This window comes from Corythoichthys intestinalis, chromosome 3, assembly GCF_030265065.1.
Source record: "Corythoichthys intestinalis isolate RoL2023-P3 chromosome 3, ASM3026506v1, whole genome shotgun sequence".
NCBI lineage: Eukaryota > Metazoa > Chordata > Actinopteri > Syngnathiformes > Syngnathidae > Corythoichthys > Corythoichthys intestinalis.
Window position 1 is genome coordinate 55084518 of NC_080397.1, and position 22756 is coordinate 55107273.

Consider the following 22756-nt stretch of genomic DNA (forward strand, 5'->3'; position numbering starts at 1 on the left):
TTGCCTAGATGCTTAAATTATTAAGTGGAATTTTATTTTTCTTAAAAAACACATTTTATTTCTTCTGTGTTTCTGTGCAGTATTGATATTGTTGTCTTTTCCTAAAAAGTATTTTTGAATTTAAGAGTAAACATTTATTGCGTTTAAATGGGTGTACATGATCTATTAATATATACTGTATTCTCACAGTGTTATTGTATTTCTTTTTTTTTTTTAAATTGGGGAGGTGCAATAATATCGCATATCGCAATAATTTATGAAATAAATTATCGCACACTAAAATTTGTTATCGCGACAGGCCTAGGCGAGATCAGAAACAGCTTTTTCAGCCTTGTCTGTGCTTTCTTATTTATTATTTTTTATTATTATATTTAAGCCAAAAGAACTGTTGCGCTTCATAGAATATGTCTATATGGTGCGATAGTAGATTAATGGTGAACTAAGCCTCCGAACTATTTTTAATTTGTCCGTTTTACCCTGAAAACCCCCGTCAACCTAGCCATAAAAAGAAGGTAAGTAATTATATTATTCAAAATGTCTGTCATTTTTAGCTTAGAATCATTAATTGATGTCTAAATTTTAGTTTAAAAAAAAAAGCAACTTTAAAAAAATATTCACTCATTTGGCGTCTGTAAAAAAAGTCACGGATATCTACCTCATAACTATCGCTTAGTTGTATTTTTTTTTAGGGCTTTCAAAATTATCGTGTTAACGGGCGTTAATTAATTTTTTTAATTAATCACGTTAAAATATTTGACGCAATTAACGCAGATGCCCCGCTCAGAGAGTTTTAAATGACAGTACACATTGAAACGCTCACTTGTTGTGTTTTATGGAGTTTTGCCGCCCTCTGCTGGCGCTTGGGTGCGACTGATTTTATAGGCATCCATGAGCATTGAGTAAGTAATTATTGACATCAACAATGGCGGGCTACTAGTTTATTTTTTGATTGAAAATTTTACAAATTTTATTAAAACGAAAACATTACGAGGGGTTTTAATATAAAATTTCTCTTAACTTGTAGTTCTTAATAGAAAAATGTCAGTACAAGTCTTTCTATCAATGGATCGCTTTAACAGAATGTTAAAAATGTTAATGCCATCTTGATTTATTGTTATAATAAACAAATAGTCCTTATGTACCGTATGTAGAATGTATGTATCCATCTTGTGTCTTATCTTTCCATTCCAACAATTTACAGAAAAATATGGCATATTTTATAGATGGTTTGAATTGCGATTAATTACGAATTTTTAAGCTGTAATTAACTCGATTAAAAATTTTAATCGTTTGACAGCCTTAATGTTTTTTGTTACTCTTGCATTTTCCCCGATATGTTAGATGATAAATAATTGGTCCAAACAACTAAAAAAAGAAAATCTCAACCACTTCTTGTTGTCTGCTATTTCTGCATCGCGACCCTTGTTATATCACCATGTTTCACCCATAAAATTAAAAAAATCCGGCTGTGGACATTCACAGCTGTGTCTGGACACTCGGTGATAAAGTTTTTGGATCGAAACAAGGTAAGTACGCGATAATATCTCGTTAAAATCGTGGCGTCTTTAAATTCTGCTCTCGCGTGCTCTCGCCTCCAATTAGGGTTTTGCTGTTTAAAAAAACTTCCTGTTCAAAATTTTTGTTCCCCCAGAAAATTTGAGATTTTAAGCTTTCCAATGATGTATCTCACATGCATTTCGGACAATTTTGAAAGTTGGCCAAATTGAGGGTTAAAAATTTTAATCGAGTTAATTACAGCTTAAAAATTAATCGTAATTAATCGCAATTCAAACCATCTATAAAATATGCCATATTTTTCTGTAAATTATTGTTGGAATGGAAAGATAAGACAAAATGGATATATACATTCAACATACGGTACACAAGGATTGTATTTGTTTATTATAACAATAAATCAACAAGATGGCATTAACATTATTAACATTCTGTTAAAGCGATCCATGGATAGAAACACTTGTAGTTCTTAAAAGAAAAATGTTAGTACAAGTGAGAAATTTTATATTAAAATCCCGCTTTTTCGTTTTCATAAAATTTGTAAAATTTTCAATCAAAAAATACATTAGTAGCCCGCCATTTTTGATGTCAATAATTACTTACACAATGCTCATGGATGCTGAAGCCTATAAAATCAGTCACACCCAAGCGCCAGCAGAGGGCGGCAAAACTCCATAAAACACAACAAGTGAGCGTTTCACTGTGTACTGTCATTTAAATCTCTCTGAGAGGGGCATCTGCGTTAATTGCGTCAAATATTTTAACGTGATTAATTAAAAAAATTAATTAACGCCCGTTAACACGATCATTTTGACAGCCCTAATATATACAGTGGGGAGAACAAGTATTTGATATACTGCCAATGGGAAAACCCATTGGCAGTGTATCAAATACTTGTTCTCTCCACTGTAAATACCGTAATTTCTGGACTATTGGCCAACCCTGATTACAAGCCTCACCCAGTACATTTTTAAAGGAAAAACCATTTTGTACATACATAAGCCTCTCCTGCCTATAAGCCGCGTGTGCCCACTTACACAGTTTTCAAAATTTTAATAACACACCTAACTTTTCGTTCCAAACAGCGTCGGCAAACACGGCAGTTATATAGCAGCGGCACGGAAGTTACATAGCATCAGCATGGCGGTGCAGAACTAATTGTGCTGGTTAATAAAAACAAAAAAGTCTGTTAGCAATCTTCATCTTCCTCCTGTGCATTCAAACCATGGAAGTCTTCACCCTCAGTGTCGGATATGAAGACGCTCAGATGCACTTCGCCACGCATCTACTCAGTCTCTCCTTCACTGTCGCCTTCAATGTCTCCAATAATGAGGCAAATTCACTCCCAGCCTGTTCCTTCCTCCTCGTCACGCAGCAGACTGGCCCCTCGAAACCCGTTGGTGATGGCGGACTCTTTCACAGCGCTTCACGCTGCCAGGCTCCCCCGGAAAACCTGTGCAAAAGCTGCTCTTCGCATGCGGTGAGTCTTGAAAAATGTTCTCTCGCCGCTCGTCATCAAAGCTTCCCATACAACTCGGATGGTGATGCAGGTCTGCCAATTCTACTCATGCACAAAGACGAGGGTCCGCCACCTCTATTCGTGCACAACATACAAAGTTAAACTACCGGTAATAGTGCAAACTAGCGTCTTCCTCGACAGAGATTCCACGTGTCTCACTCCCACATTCCATGCTCGAGTGCCCCTGGCGGCCATCAGAAAAATACACAAATTGGCCGCATCATTGCAGACGCCGCAGGACCCAAAATGAGGGAAAAAAGTAGCGGCTTGTCGTCCGGAAATTACGGTATATACGTATATATACATATGTATACATATACATATATATATATATATATATATATATACATATGTATACATATACATATATATATATATACATATATATATATATACATATATATATATACATATATATATATATATATACATATATATATATATATATATATATATATGTATACATATATATATATATATATATATATATATAAAAAAAATTGCTGTCAAAAATAGCGCGTTATTAACGCGTTAACGAAAATCCATTTTAACGGCGTCATTTTTTAAATCGCGCGATTAACGTTCATTGTGACCAAGTGGACTTGTAGTTTTTATCAACTGTGGCCACTGGTTGCAACGTGAGAAAAAAGTTGTAACCCGGAAACAAAATAGGCACGCCCCGCGCATGTGCTTGATCCTGCCAACTCACTCGCTGTGAAAGAGTAGGCTGTTTGAGTGAAACAAAATGGAAACGAAAACAATTCTGACCGGAAAGTTCAAGGAGAAGTCCAAGGTACAGGACGCGTTGGAGCAGACAAAGTCGCGCTCACTGGAGATTACTGGACGTCCCTCAATAATGATTACCTCGGGGTCACAGCACATTTTTTCGACCCACTGTGGGAACTTCAGTCGCATGCTTTGACTGTTATGAAGACCGAAGAGAGGCACTTCAGCGACGTTGTTGCAGCGCATTTCATGCAAGTAGCCAAAGACTGGAACATTGAACACAAAGTGGTCTCACTGACCACTGATAGTGCAGGCAACTTGATTGCTGCGGCCAGACAGCTTCCTTTTGAACACTTGCCGTGCATCGCACACAGTGTGCACCCAGCAGTCACTGTTTCTTTACACAACAGCCCGTTTGACAGCGCATTTGCAAAATGCGAGAGAGCGAGCCAGAGAGAGAGCGAGAGAGAGAGTATATAATTGCAGGTATGTGTCTGAACTTGTGTGAGATATTGCTTGAAATGTGAATGACTGCTCAAAGTGAGAATGGTACTGCGAAATATAACACTACATATTGTTTTCAATTTAAAAAAAATGCACAAAGCAAGGCTTTCCACTTTTCGATGTTGAATTAAAATAATTCAAGGGACATTTATGATGGATAAGTTGTGATCAATGTGCGATTAATCGCGAGTTAACTATAACATTTGTGCGATTAATCGCGATCAAATATATATATATATATATATATATATATAGATATATATTAGGGCTGTCAAAATTATCGCGTTAACGGGCGTAAATTTTTAAAATTAGTCACGTTAAAATATTTGACGCAATTAACGCAGATGCCCCTCTGGGAGAGATTTAAATGACAGTAAACAGTGAAACGCTCACTTGTTGTGTTTTATGGAGTTTTGCCGCCCTCTGCTGGCGCTTGGGTGTGACTGATTTTATAGGCTTCAGCATCCATGAGCATTGTGTAAGTAATTATTGACATCAACAATGGCGGGCTACTAGTGTATTTTTTTATTGAAAATTTTACAAATTTTATGAAAACAAAAAAGAAGGATTTTAATATAAAATTTCTTTAACTTGTACTAACATTTTTCTTTGAAGAACTACAAGTCTTTCTATCCATGGATCGCTTTAACAGAATGTTAATAATGTTAATGCCATCTTGTTGATTTATTGTTATAACAAATAGTCCTTATGTACTGTATGTTGAATGTATATATCCATCTTGTGTCTTATCTTTCCATTCCAATAATAATTTACAGAAAAATATGGCATATTTTATAGATGGTTTGAAATGAGATTAATTGCGTTTAATTACGATTAATTTTTAAGCTGTAATTAACTCGATTAAAAATTTTAATCGTTTGACAGCCCTAATATATATATATATATATTTTAATAGAGACAGTGCACATTGATGAACATCTAAAAGATGCCTCAAAATCTCCAGGAAGTGATCCGAATTCAACAGGAAATGAGCCAAAATGCCGCAAAGTCAACTTCTTAGCTGTCATTGACGTGCTATAGATGTCCAGTCCATTTGAACTGGGATGGATGGCAGAAAATATTCATTCATTCGTTGCCACCCTCCCGCTTCAAATGGATTGGACGTCTACTCGTGATGAACTTATTGAAATTCACTGCAGAAGAATGATAAGAGCTTGTTTTTCTGTTGTAGAAATTCGTTAAATGATTTTCTGACCCATGTATTGGATATGGCACACACTTTTTTTTTGGATTGAAACGTAAACTTTAAACAGGTGTATGTACTCACCTCAAGTCACACTGAAGCATTCCTGTTTTGCGCCTCAGGTTAGATATAACCACGCCAGCGGACAAAACCACTGCCCCCAGCATCATGTTGATACTAGTCCCCAGGCGACGTTCCAGAAAACTGATGGATCTCCGGACATAACTGTCAGACGGCACTGCTACAACGAGAGCACAAACTTTGGCAGTGATTGCACATTGTACTGGTCATAAATCAAATGCGAATTAAAGTGATCTGTCATAGATCAAGGACGCCCAGAAATCAAATGTGAATTAAAGTGATCTGTCATAGATCAAGGACGCCCAGAAAATACGCCGGTCAGCAGAAAACTGATGGATCTCCGGACATAACTGTCAGACGGCACTGCTACAACGAGAGCACAAACTTTGGCGGTGATTGCACATTGTACTGGTCATAAATCAAATGCGAATTAAAGTGATCTGTCATAGATCAAGGACGCCCAGAAATCAAATGCGAATTAAAGTGATCTGTCATAGATCAAGGACGCCCAGAAAATACGCCGGTCTGTAAGTACTGATCTTCATCCCAACCGCTTCACACTCGACTGCAAACCGCTCCAGTGAGAGTTGGAAGTCACGGCTTGATGAAGCCAACAGCACCACATCATCTGAGGCCACCAAACCGGACCCCCCTCAACGCTTCGGCTGGGGCTAGAAATTCTGTCCATAAAATTATGACCAGAATCGGTGACAAAGGGCAGCCTTGGCGGAGTCCAACCCTCACTGGGAATGAATTCTTACTGTCGGCAATGCGGACTAAAGTCTGGCACCGGTGTCCTACCAAAATGTCCTACATAGGTGAAACATGCTACACGAGGCAAATTTGACACACAAAGTACTACAGTGCGTTTTCAACTTGTTTTGTTTAGATGTATACAGGCATAATGTACCCCCCAAAAAATGAGGGTGTAGTACTGGTCCACGGTTCCACGGCCGGGAAGAAAACTCCACTGCTCCTCCTGAATCCGAGATTCGACCTCCCCAACGGACTAGTGTTGTCAGTTACTGTAATCTGATTACTTTTTTCAGTAGCGAGAAATCTAACGCCTTCATTTTTTTTTACACCAGTAATCTGATTAGTTTCCTTAGTGTCTCTGCGTTACTATTTTTTCATTGCCTCATAATATATGTAGAATGAAGAATATTGTGGTACGAAGAGCATTTTGAATAGAAAATGCTAAAATAAAAGGTTCCCGGTACGTGTTTCCATGACAACCTCTTAGCTATTTCCTGTTTTGGTCCCGTGTCACATGTGTTGTGGGACTGTAGCCAAGGGCCAGGGGGGTGGACATGCGAGCCGAGTGTTGAGACGTTGCGAGGGACTGTTGATCTGTGGATATCCGTGAATGAAGGTGAGGATTTTTCCTTCATACTGGAAGGTATCAGCAAAAGGTTGGACCCCCTACATGCGCGGCCGTTTCGTAGCTTTGCCGTAGCAACGACGGGCAATCATCGCTCCAAGTTGGTAAGCTTTGTTTACATCATATGCGTGTTGCACATTTATGCTGTGAGGTGATGTGTTCATTTAGCATCTGTGGGATGTGTTGTAAGTCCGATTGAGTGTAAAGTGCTTAGTTGCCGCCACGTTTAGCGGCTAAATTGACCGTGTGTGCGTTGAGAGGAGTACTTCCGGGTTGTGCACGCGCATCCGCGCCCGCCACCACCTTTGCAATTTTGTGCAGTCAGTTTGCATTGTTTTACATTGGCACTGATATGCTGTTAACCATAACCCGAAATTCTGAGGTTTTGACATTAGGGGGGTTTAATTAGTCGGTGGACTTGATTTTAACAAATTCCAAGCAGTTTGTCAGATATTTGTTAGTTTCAAGGCTCCGGAGTGGCTAAGCTAGCGCGAAATTCTGATATTCCCCTTTAAATTCAGTCATAAGAAAGTCAATTACATGTGATGACATTTTTCTGTTGTCATTCTTATGTTGAGGTGGCAAAGGGAGAAAAATGGGTAAAAAGTAACTGATGGATTACTTTTAACACTAGAAAACCCAGCAGAGGCTGACTCGGCCCTTCCTCAAGACAAATATTCCTAATATTCCCAAGCAATGGCCGATTTGGCCTCTCTTCCTAAAAAACCCAGAGGTGGCCCAAATGACCCAAGTGCTTTTGAATTAGCAAGTCGTTGTCCGACAGACAGCAACCATTCATATGTAAATGCAACCACTAGACATACATTGTGTTAGAATGCGGCCCAAACGGAGGGGAACACACCACGGTTGCACACTTAATGTGATAGTTTTTGTCAGATCAAGTCAAGCTACATTTATTAATTTACATTTATTTATGGAGTTTTACGCTTTTTACAAACTTTTAACTTAATTCTCCTACACTCCACACAGAAAAACAGAAAAAAATGGCCCAAATGTGTACATTGTTTTTGCAAAAAAAAAACTTTTTAGAACTGCAATTTGAGTTTAACGCGAGATCATGTATATAGTTTAGAATGACTGGATCTAATGGAGCATGAATTGTGGCCATTTTGTCTGAAGTTAGTACGAGAAAACGTGTAGAAAACCTTTGAGGAAAAACAGAAACAGAATTTGTGTCATGAGAAGGTGGAAGGGAGCGGCCCTGAACAGTTTCTTTGACACACTGAAACAATGAATGTCCTAATAGTCCTAATTATTATGAAGGGAATATATACTGCACAGTGTCGTCGATCTTACTTAAAAAAGTAATTAGTTACAAGTTACTAACTAAATTACTTTTTGGGAGAAGTAACTCAGTTACCTCATTGTAAGAGTAATTTGTTACTCAGCAAAAAAACTCATGTTACTTTTCATGTTCTACACGTTATTACAAATATACAATAGAAAACATTTCACATCAAAGATGTTTATGTTAACTGATTGAATTGATTTTTTCATTCCTCCCCCAAAAAACGTAGGTCAGATTTTTTCCTTTCTTTTTTTTAAATTCACCTATATGAGAGTTAGTGGTATACAATCTCATTGGGCTGTCATGATAAATGGTAAAAAAAAAATCACAGGGACTTCGATTACTTGCCATTGAAAATAAATGGGAAATTTGTTTTTATATGTATTTGTTTAAATTCTGATACAGGACATACCATCTTCATAAGTAGGACTGACAATTCAACATTCAGTCATTGTTTCAGTGTGTTCAAAAGCAACTGCTCAGGGCTGGTTGCTACGCCCTCCTCAGTTATTTATTTTGAGTCCTAAGTCTCACCAAACAACAAAGGAACAATATGTATGCCGATCCTTTCCTAAGGTGGTAAAATGATCAGGTGTTTATTTTGTCATAACATAGCAATTGCATTAAAAAAAAAAAATATATATATATATATATATATATATATATATATATATATACCGTATATATAATATATGTTTCATGTGTGGTGCTCTTCGAATGAAAATATATACTTTGATTGAAGGAACCTTTTTTTTTGGATTGACTAAGACATACACAAATCTACCTACAAATTTATCAACCTACAGTAGGCAAGTAACAAATAAGTGTCTACTAGTCAGGCTACTTTAGCTGAGGAGGGGGTTGGGCGAAAGAGAAAGCAGCCTCACTCAGCAAGGTTTCGCCCAATCCCCTCCTCAGCTAAAGTAGCCTGACTTGAGCCTTTTTCGCCCAACCCCCGCATTAGCTAAAGTAGCCTGACTTACACAGACACTTCTTACTTGACACTAAACTGCTAAACTTCTGAGAATATTTTAATAACAGTATTTTAATAATTCTAATTCATTCGGATGCATTTGTTTGAATACCCTCTACATGTTAAAAAAAAAACAATTTCAAAAAGATCAATTAACAATTTGCTGTGGATATACATTTATGTGCATAGATATTTAGAAATAATACAACTAAGCACACCAAGACACAGCGGTGAAATGAAGAGCACCACACATGAAATTGCTGGGAAAAAAATATGCAAGATTAGTAAATACCACTCTTGGTTCAGAAACAAGCCATCATTCAGGTTTCTTACAATGGTGTAAATATTACATTGAATTTGAAACCAAATTAAATTAAACTGAACTAGTGCTCCACATCTATGTGCATGTGTTGTGGACCCTTCCGTTAGTTACCAGTGTTTGTTTTGTTTGCTTTGCTTAAATTAAATGAAACAAGCTTGATACATCCAAACAATATTCTAACAGCTGATGACCAGTATTATCTACTCTCAATGAGTTTTCTTCAGTCAGAAAAGTAAGTTAAAAAAAGATTAATCACGATAAAATTGCACTAATTAGGGGTATAATAAATAAAAAATCGACACCACTAATTACCAAAACCCCATTGACTTCTCGTGATAATCTTAAAAAAATCCGGAACTCTTATTGTATGATTTTTTTTTTCAATAATTTATTCGTAATTTATTGGGGTTCATAAGTATTTGTACCCTTGAGAAAATCATTGCTAATATTTAGTGCAGCAGCCATTGTTTGCAATTACAGAGATCAGACGCTTTCTGTAGTTCTTCACAAGGTTTTCCCATATGAAAACAGAGATTTTGGCCCATTCCTCCACACAAATCTTCTCTACGGGGCTGTCGTTGAGAAACACCAAATTTCAGGTCTATCCAAAGATTTTCTGTATTCTTGGATTGATGTCTGGAGTCCACTCCAGAACCTTGAAATGCATTTTACGCAGCCACTCCTTGGTCAGCTTGGCTGTGTGAAATAAACGATTGCCATATACCAATGTTCGAAATAAACGATAGCCGATGTGCAAAGAAGTGACTGAGCTGTAAAAATAGCGAGCTTAGTGGCGTGGAAAACGTGGGAGAGCTAAGTGAAGCTAACAAACAGCTAAGCGGAGCTAAGCGATGGTAAACGGAGCTAAGCGAAGCTAAATGGCGCTAAATGAAGCTAAGCGACTGATACTCAGTCCGTCGTCTAGTTCAGCAGCACCCCACTGCTTTCCTCTCCTGAGACGGCGGATGGTGGACCAGAATTTCCTCGAAGCCACGCCACCCGGAAATCATTTTTTTCCCCTTTTTCTTTAATATATTTGAATAAAAGAATAACACTGGGGACTGTGTCTTGTTAAAAAAAAAAGCCCAAGTCAAAATTTTATAGCAAAAGAGAAAAAGACTTACTTACTTTTCATCTGTGATTTAGGATCAATGTTTTCTGGACATGTGGAAACTTTAGCATTTTCCAGGACTGCTTGGAACACTGAAAAACGAAAAACCTAGTGTGATTTACTTGATAAAATCTTTGTAACAATTTTCACAATCAATTAAATTTGACTTACCACTGACCCTTGTCATATACCAATGTACCAGCATATTGTATTACACTCATGCATTACAAATCTTTCATCACAAAGACTGCGTACCTTTTAATATGCCACAGAGAACAACTGAGAACAGTATACAGTGGGGAGAACAAGTATTTGATACACTGCCAATGGGAAAACCCATTGGCAGTGTATCAAATACTTGTTCTCCCCACTGTATAAGGCACAAACACAGCACCACCTCCCCCTCAATTTCTATTCACACACACACATTCATATTTACAAAGTGTACATCATATCTCAGTGCTGAGCCAAGATTATGTGTGAGTCAGATCTCCTTAAGAAGCTACTAAAAGCTTAGTCAGGAGCCTGCATACATCAAGACAATCACAGGAAACATTATCAGATCATTATCAGATGAGCAGAAGGGTGAGTTGCATTTCACAGTGTTCTCATAAGAGATGTCCCGCTGATATGGGCAAAAAAATGTGTATCGGTATCGGATCGGCCGACACGGAAAAATTCCGATCCAGACTTCCGATCCACTTTTTTTTCCCCCAAAGTCCGGTCCGGGTTTTCCAGCGCACCGACTTACATAATCCATTCCCGTTTTTGCTTCGGTTTACCTAAAATCCGGTCCGCATTTTACGGCACACCTTCAACACACTACATTACCGTCATTACAGAGAGACTTCATCGGTAAAAATGTCAGCTGTGTGGGATTATTTCCCTTTAAAGGACGCCAAAGACGAAGAGGCAGAGTGCAACATATGCCACAATAAAGTCAAGCGTGGTGGTAAATCTGTAAGAAGTTTTAATACAACCAACCTAATCAAGCATTTAGCGAAATACCACCACAAAGGAGTATGTGAAAAGAAGAAAACTGAAGATGTTATGTACTTCCCTGATCCAAGTACATGTAAGGCCGAGACTTGAATGGAACAAAACTTCTTTATTCAGTGTGCTTCTCATCATATATCACACAGAGACATAACAGAGATTCCTTTTTATACTGTAATACCACACCCACAGGAAGTGCACACTATGGCAACAGCAGTGTGACATAAATATGTCACATCTCCTCCCCCCTTACATTGCATGTCCCAGAAATAAACATAAAAATACCTCATGTTTTCCCCTCATTACTTACTACTTATAAATCCAATCTATCAGGGTCACCTGTCGCGTGCAGGATAACGACATTCAACATTCACTTCCGATTTCCCACTTATGGAAACAGGTTCCGACACCGTTTCGGGTTCCGTTTGTGCATTGGTTGAATTAGACACAATTACAGCAGGATTGTTTGGGTTTGACACATCCGGTAAGCTAGATATTTCTGGTATAATTACACTGCTAGCATCATCACAATCAATAGACAGTTCTGGAGTAGCGTCTGATGTTCCCAACAATTGATCCACATGGCGACGCCAAACACCATCAGCTGTCTGAACGGTGTAGGAAACAGGCCCGGTTTGAGCAATGATGGTGGCTGGGGCCCACTTTTCCTTACTCTGTAACTCCGGGCCATAACAGAGGTTTGAGCAATGATGGTGGCTGGGGCCCACTTTTCCTTACTCTGGTAACTCCGGGCCATAACAGAGTCACCAGGTGCAAAAACTCGGTTCTTTGAATGCAGGTCTCTGTACTTGACTTGCTTCCGTTGATCCATTTGAACAATCTCACTCAGGGTTGGTGGTTTCAGAAGATCCATGCCAGTTCGTATCTCTCGAGAAAACATGAGGCTCGCTGGCGATACTTAGTTGCATGCACAGATGTTCGGTATTTGAGGAGAAATTCGTGTAGTCTCTGATGGAGTGTATTTTGCCCTTGTGATGCTTTGTGATGCAGGCCGTTGGTTGCCGGGTGATAGGGAGCCGACTTAATGTGTTGAACCCCATTGGCTTGGAGAAATTCAACCATTTCTTTTGACACAAATTGGGGGCCATTGTCTGAGACGAGTTGGGCAGGGGCTCCGAAACGACTAAACATCTCCCCTAACTTCTCAATTGCTTTTTCCGATGTGGTTGATTTCATGATAGCTACCTCTGGCCACTTACTATGGGCATCGAGAGCAACCAGAAATATTCGATTTTCAAAAGGCCCCGCAAAGTCAATATGAATGCGGTGCCAAGGGTCCTGAGGAAAATCCCAAGGATGAAGTGGGGCTGCTGTGGATTGTTGCGAATCTTCTGGCAAGATGAACAACTTTTTACCGTGTCTTCGATCTGTTTATCTAATCCTGGCCACCAAAAATAACTTCTTGCCATTTCTTTCATTTTAACAATACCACTGTGACCTGCATGCAGTTGCGCAAACATTTTAGCACGCAATGACTGTGGCACAATCAATTCTCCTCCCCCACAGCAAACAACCCGATTGAACAGAAATTTCCCACCTCCTATCCAAAAAAGGTTTGAGAGCGGTGTTCCCACACTTGGTTTGTCCTTTAATTACCATGTCCATGACGACTGACAGGTCGGGGTCGTTCCGAGTTGCACGTTTTACTTGCGACGCTGAAATTGGTGCATGTTCAACATTTCGGAAATAGAATATGTCCACTGAGGTAGGTTCATGTTTTGTGACAGGAAGCGGCAACCTCAAAAGTCCATCAGCATTGCAATGCAAATCAGATTTACGATACTTGATGTCGTATGAGTGAGCTGATAACAACAAAGCCCACCTCTGAGGATGTGCAGCAGCCAGTGAAGGGATTCCTGCATGAGGTCCCAAAATCGTTGTCAGTGGTCTGTGATCCGTTAACAGAGTAAACTTCCTTCCATACAAATATTGGTGGAACTTCCTCACACCAAAAATAATGCTCAAAGCTTCTCGCTCCAATTGAGCATAGTTTGACTCTGCTTTGTTAAGTGTTCTCGATGCGAAAGGAATTGGTCTTTCATCTCCGTTCGGGAACACATGGGAGATGACAGCACCCACCCCATAGGGTGAAGCATCACATGCCAGCTGTATTGGATATGAAGGGTTGAAATGAGTGAGAACATCTGATGAAATCAGGGCGTTTTTCGCATTTCGAAAAGCTTTGTTACACTCATTCGTCCATTTCCATTTTACATCTTTGCACAACAGCTCATGCAATGGTTTAAGAAGTGATGCCAAATTGGGACTAAACCGTCCATAATAGTTCAATAGACCTAAAAAAAGATCTAAGCTGACTCACATTTTCTGGGGCGGGTGCATCCACAATTGCCTTTGTCTTCGATGGAGCCTTGTGTAGTCCTTCGTGGTCTATCACATGCCCGAGATACTCCACCGATGGTCTCAAAAATTCACATTTTTCCTTGCGCACTCGAAGACCATACTGCCTTAGCCTTTTTAAGACAGCATCCAGGTTGCGAAGATGCTCCTCGTCGTTGGCACCGGTGCAGAGAATGTCATCCAAGTGACATTGTACTCCTGGCAATCCACTCAAAATTGTATCCATAGCCCGTTGAAACAGAGCAGGAGCAGATGTGATGCCAAAAGGTAATCTGCAATATCTGAAAAGTCCCTTGTGCGTGTTAATTGTCAGCCACTCCCGTGATTCTTCATCCACATGCATCTGCAGATAAGCTTGGTTGAGGTCAATTTTGCTGAATTTTTGACCACCGCTCAGACCTGCAAACAAATCATCGATCAATGGAAGTGGGTACTGCGCCACACAAAGCACCGGATTCAAAGTCACTTTAAAATCGCCACATGTGCGAATTCCGCCATTCTTTTTCGGAACCGGCACAATTGGTGTCGCCCATTCGCTGGTGGTGACTGGTTCCAAAACCCCACTTTTGACCAACGCATCCAGGTCAGCCTCGACTTTGTCGCGAATAGCATACGGCACTGTCCTAGCCTTCATAAACACAGGTTTGCTTCCTGGTTTAATGTGCAATTTCACTCTAATGTCCTTCATGCTGCCCAATTCCTCACGGAAAACCTCTTCATTCTTGTCCAGTATGACTTGTAGTTGTGAAGAACCGTCTGACAGCTGCCGAACTTCTAGCCAATTTACACGAAGTGCATTAATCCACAGTCGTCCCATTATGGAAGCAAAATTCCCTTTTGTGACATACACTGGAAGTTTAGCAGTTTGATCCTTGCATTGCACAGTAATGTCAGTCATTCCTTTCATGTGCACTTTGTGTCCAGTGTACGCTTTCAACACAGTGTCTGATGGTCTTAATGGAAGGTGTCTCAAACACTGTTTATAGACTTGGTAAGACACAAGCGATGCCTGTGATCCAGTATCTATTTGCATTTTGACTGGGTGACCCTCTAACTTTGGTGTGACCCAGTAACACCCTGACTTCCCGTCCACGCTCATCACATGCACGGTGTGCACGTCACTTTCATCTTCGGAAGTAGAGGCACTCTCTACTAGGGATGGGAATTGATAGGATTTTTACGATTCGATTCTTTATCGATTCTCTTATCGATTCTAATTTGGGGAAAAAGAACAAACGTTTTGATTGGCATCGAGTTTGTTTAATCAGAAGTCACAACCCTACAAACTCACAACGAGATCAAAAGAGGCCCAAAGCCTCAATGTTAACTGTGGCAATAAGTGGCAAATACACAAGAATGTGTAACATTTTACTGAAATATTTATCTAATAGAAATAAAAAATATTGGTATATATAGGCAGATAGGTTTTTGTTCTGCCTTTGGCAATATGTGTTAAAGCAGGGGTCCCCAAACTTTTTCCTGCGAGGGCCACATAACTTTTCCTTTCTCTGATGAGGGGCCGGGGTCAGTTTGTTACAGAAAAAGTGTGACGATTGCAGAAGTGCATAAATGTAAAAAATTATTGTTTTTCAGAAAGCCACAATCAAACAACCCTTTCTGGATTCTTTATAATAATAATAATCATTAATAATAAAAACACTATTAATTAAATAGATAATAACCAAATAACCCTCTCTGAATTCTTCAAGGAAAAGGTCAGAAAATAAATAATACGATTGAGAAAAAAAAAAAAAAAAATTCAAAATGGCCCGACCAAATGTGGAGGCGGGCCGTATTTGGGCCGCGGGCCGCAGTTTGAGGACTGCTGGAGCGCGCATACACCCAAAGAAGAAATGCCGCATCCAAGTGAGTGAGAGAGGGAAACACTTCTACGAGCCTACGTTCTTTGTTAATGTTAATATCTACAGAGGCAGCGCCTGTATGTATCATCTTTTGTGTTGTTGTTGTTGTGTTTCCACTCGCGATCGGACACTTAAATCCAGTTGTGTAGTGGTTTGAACGATGTGCTAATGCTTGCGAACGAATGCTAACCATACTGTTATTAGCAGCTAATCATCGCTGATTTACTTTGATGCAAACCTGTTTGTTATTGGGGACGAAATTGATTTGTTTCATTTCTATTCTTAGTTTCACTCTTCAAGTGATGGTTGAATAAAGTCAGCAAATTATACCAACGTCTTCTGCATCGTCATTTGGGAGTTTAGCTAGCTGTATGGCCGGGACTTTTTTTTTTTTTTTTTTTTAATAGCCAGGAATGAATGAGCCTCTCTGTGAGGACAGCGCAATCGTATTCCCTCCCGATGCAGTTATCTCCACCTTGCAATGACTGCCAGTCGCTTTGTTGTAATTTTTCGTCGTGAAGTGAAGACACACTTTCGAGCGTTTGAACCTACGTGCTGTCATTGTTATGCTTATGGCTGCAATGCTCGTGCTTACCCGTCATAACCATTCATTTTCACACTCTTTCCTGGTGAAGTGTAGTCAAACTTCGTAGCGAGTGGTTCTTGGCACCATGCTAGTTTGATGCGTCTGGACAACAACACACGTCACGACGCAATACGCGTCTTTAGGAATCGTTAAAGGGATCGTTAAGGCTTTTTCATTGTGATGTCGAGGCCTCGAAACACTCGGAACCGGTTCCGAATTGGAATCGGATTTCGATTCCCATCCCTACTCTCTACCGCTGTGACATATTTGTTTTCTTCTTGTCATTCATTTCCTTATCTTTGTCTGTGCTTGTTTTTTTTCCGACAGGCACGCTCAACATGACCCTTCTTCCCACAATGATGACAGTTCATTTCTTTGCACCAGCAGGTGGAGGAAAGGTGCCCTGTTTTACCGCACCTAAAACAGGGACCAGCAACATTGCTTTGGGTACTTGCCACTTGGTGTATTCTGCTCGTAATGTTCAATTGTTGAGCCTCCTTTGAAGCCATTTCCATAGCCACGCTTACATCAAAGGCTTTCTTTAATGTCAGTCCACTTTCTGAGAGTAACTTTTGTGTTGCTTCGTTTCTCAGTCCACATACCAATCTGTCTCTTAATGTGTCTTCTAAAACATCACCAAACTCACAATGTTCAGCCAGCTTCCGCAGCACCGCTACGAACATAGTGACAGATTCCCCCTCTTCCTGATTTCTCCTGTGAAATCGGAATCTCTCTATCACAAGGGGCTTGGGTGAAAAATGTCCATTAAGAGTTTCCACGATTTCCCTGTACGTTTTACTACCAGGTTTATCGGGTTGAAGCAAGTTTCTCAGTAAATTGAAAGTCTTTGGCCCAATAACGCTCAAAAACGTGGGCACCACTTTCTCTTCCGCTATTTCGTTAGCTTCCACGAAATAGCCGAACCGCTCTGTGTACGAGCTCCACTGTTCCACAAGCTCATCAAAAAGACCAACAGAGCCGATAACTCCTGCCATAGCGCCTGGTTATACAGCACCTTCAAGCTCCTTTTGAAAACTCCGCTCGTCCTCCCCACGAAGTCACGACGTGGAAGCTGAGGTCGGCGCCGTCTGTCCCCAGGAGCACCGCGACCCGCTGTAAACTCCAAAAACAGCACGTCCAAGCTGACGCAGGTCCAGACGTCCTCGTCGCCACTTTTGTTATGTACTTCCCTGATCTAAGTACATGTAAGGCCGAGACTTGAATGGAACAACACTTCTTTATTCAGTGTGCTTCTCATCATATATGTCACAGAGACATAACAGAGATTCCTTTTTATACTGTAATACCACACCCACAGGAAGTGCACACTATGGCAACAGCAGTGTGACATAAATATGTCACAAAAGACAAAAAGAAAGGTCCTACGCAACGACACTGGCAGAAACTTTTGCTATGCGTGACAAACTGCCATTGACAGTCCCAAAACCCAGGGAATAACAAGAGTCATTGCCGAAGGAATCATTCTGGATGAAGAGCCATTATCTCTCGTGAGTAAAGTGGGATTTAGACGCATCTGGCAGACTTTTTTCAAAAAATATATATTCATTTATATTAAAACGATGTATGGATGGTAAATAAAATAATTTGGATAAAACAGAAAGCACTGTGCATGCCTGCGCACGGGAACGCAGTGGCCCCATTCTCTTTTTAATCTTCCCCTCCGCGAGCATCCTGGTATTTCTTTTTCGATATGAGGCAACTATAGGAGTGAAAAACAAACTAAAGACAAAGTGAGTGGGATATGGAAAGGATTCTAATTGATTGTTGAAGATACGGAAACCTGTGTCGGCTTCACTGAATGTAAACAAATGTGGCGCTTTGGTCTCATGCGAGAAATATATTTAACAAACGTTTCCAGCGTTGTTTCGCTGAGTTAATGCATTTATAATCGTAAGTAGGGATGGGAATCGAAATCCGATTCCAATTCGGAACCGGTTCCGAGTGTTTCGAGGCCTCGACATCACAATGAAAAAGCCTAAACAATCACTTTAACGATTCCTAAAGACGCATATTGCGTCGTGACGTGTCTTGTTGTCCAGATGCATCAAAGTAGCATGGCGCCAAGAACCACCCGCTCCAAAGTTTGGCTACACTTCACCAGGAAAGTGTGAAAATGAAAGGTTACGACGGGTAAGCACGAGCACTAGCCATAAACATAACAATGACAGCACGTAGGTTCAAACGCTCGAAAGTGTGTCTTCACTTCACGAGGAAAAATTACAACAAAGCGACTTGCAGTCATTGCAAGGTGGAGGTAACTGCATCGGGAGGGAATACGACTGCGCTGTCTTCACAGAGAGGCTAAAGCTCAGTTCTGGCTATACAGCTAGCTAAACTCCCAAATGACGATGTAGAAGACGTTGGTATAATTTGCTGACTTTATTCAACCATCACTTGAAGAGTGAAACTAAGAATAGAAATGAAACAAATCAATTTCGTCCCCAATAACAAACAGGTTTGCATCAACGTAAATCAGCGATGATTAGCTGCTAATAACAGTATGGTTAGCATTCGTTCGCTAGCATTAGCACATCGTTCAAACCACGACACAACTGGATTTAAGTGTCCGATCGCGAGTGGAAACACAACAACAACACAAAAAATGATACATACAGGCGTTGCCTCTGTAGATATTAACATTAACAGAGAACGTAGGCTCGTTGAAGTGTTTCCCTCTCTCACTTCGCTCGCTCACTCACTCGCTTGGATGCAGCATTTCTTCGGGTGCCCAAACTGCGGCCCGCGGCCCAAATACGGCCCGCCTCCACATTTGGTCCGGCCATTTTGATTTTTTTTTCTTTCTCAATCGTGTTATTTATTTCCTGGCCTTTTTCCTTGAAGAATTCAGAGAGGGTTATTTGGTTATTATCTATTTAATTAATAGTATTATTATTATTATTATTATATTTTTATTTTATTTACTTTCATTTCGTGAAGAATCCAGAAAGGGTTATTTGATTGTGGCTTTCTGAAAAACAAAAATTTTTTACATTTATGCACTTCCGCAATCATCACACTTTTTCTGTTACAAACTGACCCCGGCCCCTCATCAGAGAAGGGAAAAGTTATGTGGCCCTCTCAGGAAAAAGTTTGGGGACCCCTGCTTTAACACATATTGCCAAAGGCAGAACAACAACCTATCTGCCAATATATACCAATATTTTTTATTTCTATTAGATAAATGTTTCAGTAAAATGTTACACATTCTTGTGTGATTGCCACTTATTGCCACAGTTAACATTGAGGCTTTGGGCCTCTTTTGATTTCGTTGTGCGTTTGTAAGGTTGTGAGTTCTGATTAAACAAACTCGATGCCAATCAAAACGTTTGTTCTTCTTTTCCCCAAATTAGAATCGATAAGAGAATCGAATCGTTAAGCAATATCGATAATGGAATCGGAATCGTAAAAATCCTATCAATTCCCATCCCTAATCATAAGTATTTAGTATTAAGTATTTAAGCATTAAGATAACGTTTTTTTTTCTGCCATTTCGAGGAGATTAAAATAAATGTCAAATCCACTATCCACCAGATAGTGGACCAGATCCAGAACACATGCCTGGTCAATACCTGGTGGACTGGGAAGGATATGGTCCTGAGGAGAGGATGTGGGTCCCAGCTGGGCGGATTGTTGATCGGACCCTCATATCAGCCTTTCACCGCCTCCATCCGTCCGGCGGGGTCGACCTAGAGCGGCTTGCTCTCAACCCATGCCTGCATCTGACTCTGAACCAGACCCTGTGCCATCGGTAGTTAAATGGTGTTATAAATGGTGTTATACTTGTATAGCGCTTTTCCACCTTTCAAGGTGCTCAAAGCGCTTCACACTACATTGCCATATACCTTCTGGTGACGCAGCACCAGGAGCAATGTGGGGTTCAGTATCTTGCCCAAGGATACTCAGGCGAGTTCATCAGGGCAGAGAATCGAACCCACAACCTCTGGGTTGGGGGACAACTACTCTACCACTGAGCCATGCCACCCTAGTTGATTCCTCCACTGGCAAGGAGGAGATTGAGCCGAAGCCCTTAGTGGATGAGGCCGTGGACTGACGGGTCGTGGATTAGTAGCCTTTTGTGGGCTCAATTCTTGAACTTCGGGAGCCGTCCCTTGAGAGGGGGGTTCTGTTCAAATACCAATGTAACAGCATATTGCACCACACTCATGCATCGCAAAGACTGCGTACCCTTTAATATATCACAAAGAACAACTAAGAACAGTATATAAGGCACGAACACACAGCATTCAGTGTCAGGTCGTAAGCGTTCCAGCATACGCTAGCATGTCAACTGTCCATTACTGTTTGACCTGATTGTTTCTTTTGCCTGTCAACATCAATCAAATCCTGTGTCTGCGATATGCAACTGGTTCCTCCGTCTCGTACCTGACAGAACCTAATGTTTTCTTAACTATCAAGTAAATATTACTTTGTTGTAGTTAGTTAATGTATGTGAAAACTAGCTAAAGACATTAAGTAAAAATTCCAGGGACAGAACTTTAGGCTACATGAAGCAACACAAAGAAAATGATTACAAGACAGGAACAAAATTTTATTATTTTCTGTAACATGGTCTAATGTATAGTAATAACAACTTATTACCCTTTGATAAAAAAAAAAAAAAAATCATATTTTCTTATTGAACAATTGGTGAAATTGGTGTCATGGTTCATTGTTTACACCTAACATTTCATAGATCAGTGGTCTGATCTCTGGACGTGTGCTTGGACGATCCACGATTAGTGCACCACACAGGCGCAGCCTCCTTTGGCGCCCAACAGCCAGACGGGTTCACGCTCGTCATGCTGCCTCAACGTGCCCCATTTCGGCCATTAAAACCCAAAATTAAGTTTTTCCAGAATCAAGTCAACAGGTGTGATATCATGATACTCTTTCCCAGAGACAGAGCTGGCGGCATTGGAGAAGGGGAGCCTGTTGCGGGGTATCGAATTTCAAACTACGGAATGCTAGACACATTTTAGTGTGCGATAATTATTCTCATAAATTATTGCGATATGCGATATTATTACGCCCCCCCCCCAATTTTTTTTAACCAATTTACAATAACACAGTGAGAATACAGTATATATTAATAGTTCAAGTACACCAATTTAAACGCGATTAATATTTACTCTTAAATTCAAAATTACTTTTTAAGAAATCACAACTAAAAACAATAGACCATGCCTCTTAAGTAAAAAACAACAATATTGATACCGCACAGAAACACAGAATAAATAAAATGTGTTTAAAAAAAAAAAAAAATTGCACTTAGAAATAACTTAAGCATTTAAGCAAATGAAAACTTTTCCCGTCATAGCTTCTGCACTGGTGTTCCATAGGGATGCAACGAAAGAGTTAAGTCATTGTTCGGTACGATTTTTGATACGGGGCACACGATTTTCGATCCGATTCAATACATTTAATGCTCTGTAAAAAAATAACAATTATATTTTTTGTTGCGGTTTTTTTTTTGTTTTTGTTTTTTTTGCTAACGAGCAAAAATTAAATTGCCATCATATAAACATGCATTTTAGTGCGTAATATTTATGTGCTTACTTCTTACTGATCTGAAAACATTTTGTATAAAAATGCTGAGAACAATCTTTACTGTTTGTAAAGTGAGGCAGGGTACACTGTTGATTGCTACAGCTCTCTTAGCAGTTTACTACATGAGCAAGACATCCTATTTGTGGTCCGAATCCATCTGTGTCACGTACTGAATTAACAATATTTGCAACAATATCTATAGTCACTGGTATGGCTTGATTTGACCTTCTTAACTTCCATTCAGTCATGACAGTTTAAAATTCATCAATGTAGTATATGGACTACGTGCCCCATAATCACTCTGGGCTCACTTAGCCAATGGCATGGGATGTAGGACATCTAGTTTGCCATTTCATGATATCTAGTGTGTGCGCGCATTAAAAAAAGTTAGCAAGCGCCGCTGAGGTCATGTCTGCTCATTACTACTCAACACAGCATATGACAATCGACTTTCATAAACAGGACGAGTTTGAAGCACAGCGCTCTTAATTTCATTCAGCTGTTCATTGTCAAAGCGAGGTTGTTCGTAGCAGCCAAGTCTATAACAATGTTTTGGCGGACTTCGTTGTAAATATCCGGCGTTGTGCCGAAAGATAGCCGCCCCGCGTGAAATGTCACTCCTGACGGGAGCGCCCACACGTCAACAACACTGGCGCGCCATAGATGGTCCACAGTCACTCCGGAGCAGTGACGCGGCCGGTATACTTTGAACAATAGGAT

The 22756-nt window shown here is 40.1% G+C and overlaps 1 protein-coding gene across 1 annotated transcript; it reads right to left on the reverse strand.

Moving 5' to 3' along the window:
* Window positions 1-13785: 13785 nt before the first annotated feature.
* Window positions 13786-15619, reverse strand: LOC130912848 (uncharacterized protein K02A2.6-like). Its single transcript, XM_057830931.1, has one exon. The coding sequence runs from the start codon at window positions 15117-15119 to the stop codon at window positions 13929-13931; it is 1191 nt and encodes a 396-aa protein (XP_057686914.1). The 5' UTR covers window positions 15120-15619; the 3' UTR covers window positions 13786-13928.
* Window positions 15620-22756: the final 7137 nt, after the last annotated feature.

Excerpts from the sequence above, each read along its gene's own strand:
- LOC130912848 (XM_057830931.1), bottom strand. The coding sequence starts at position 15,119 with ATGAGCGTGGACGGGAAGTCAGGGTGTTACTGGGTCACACCAAAGTTA.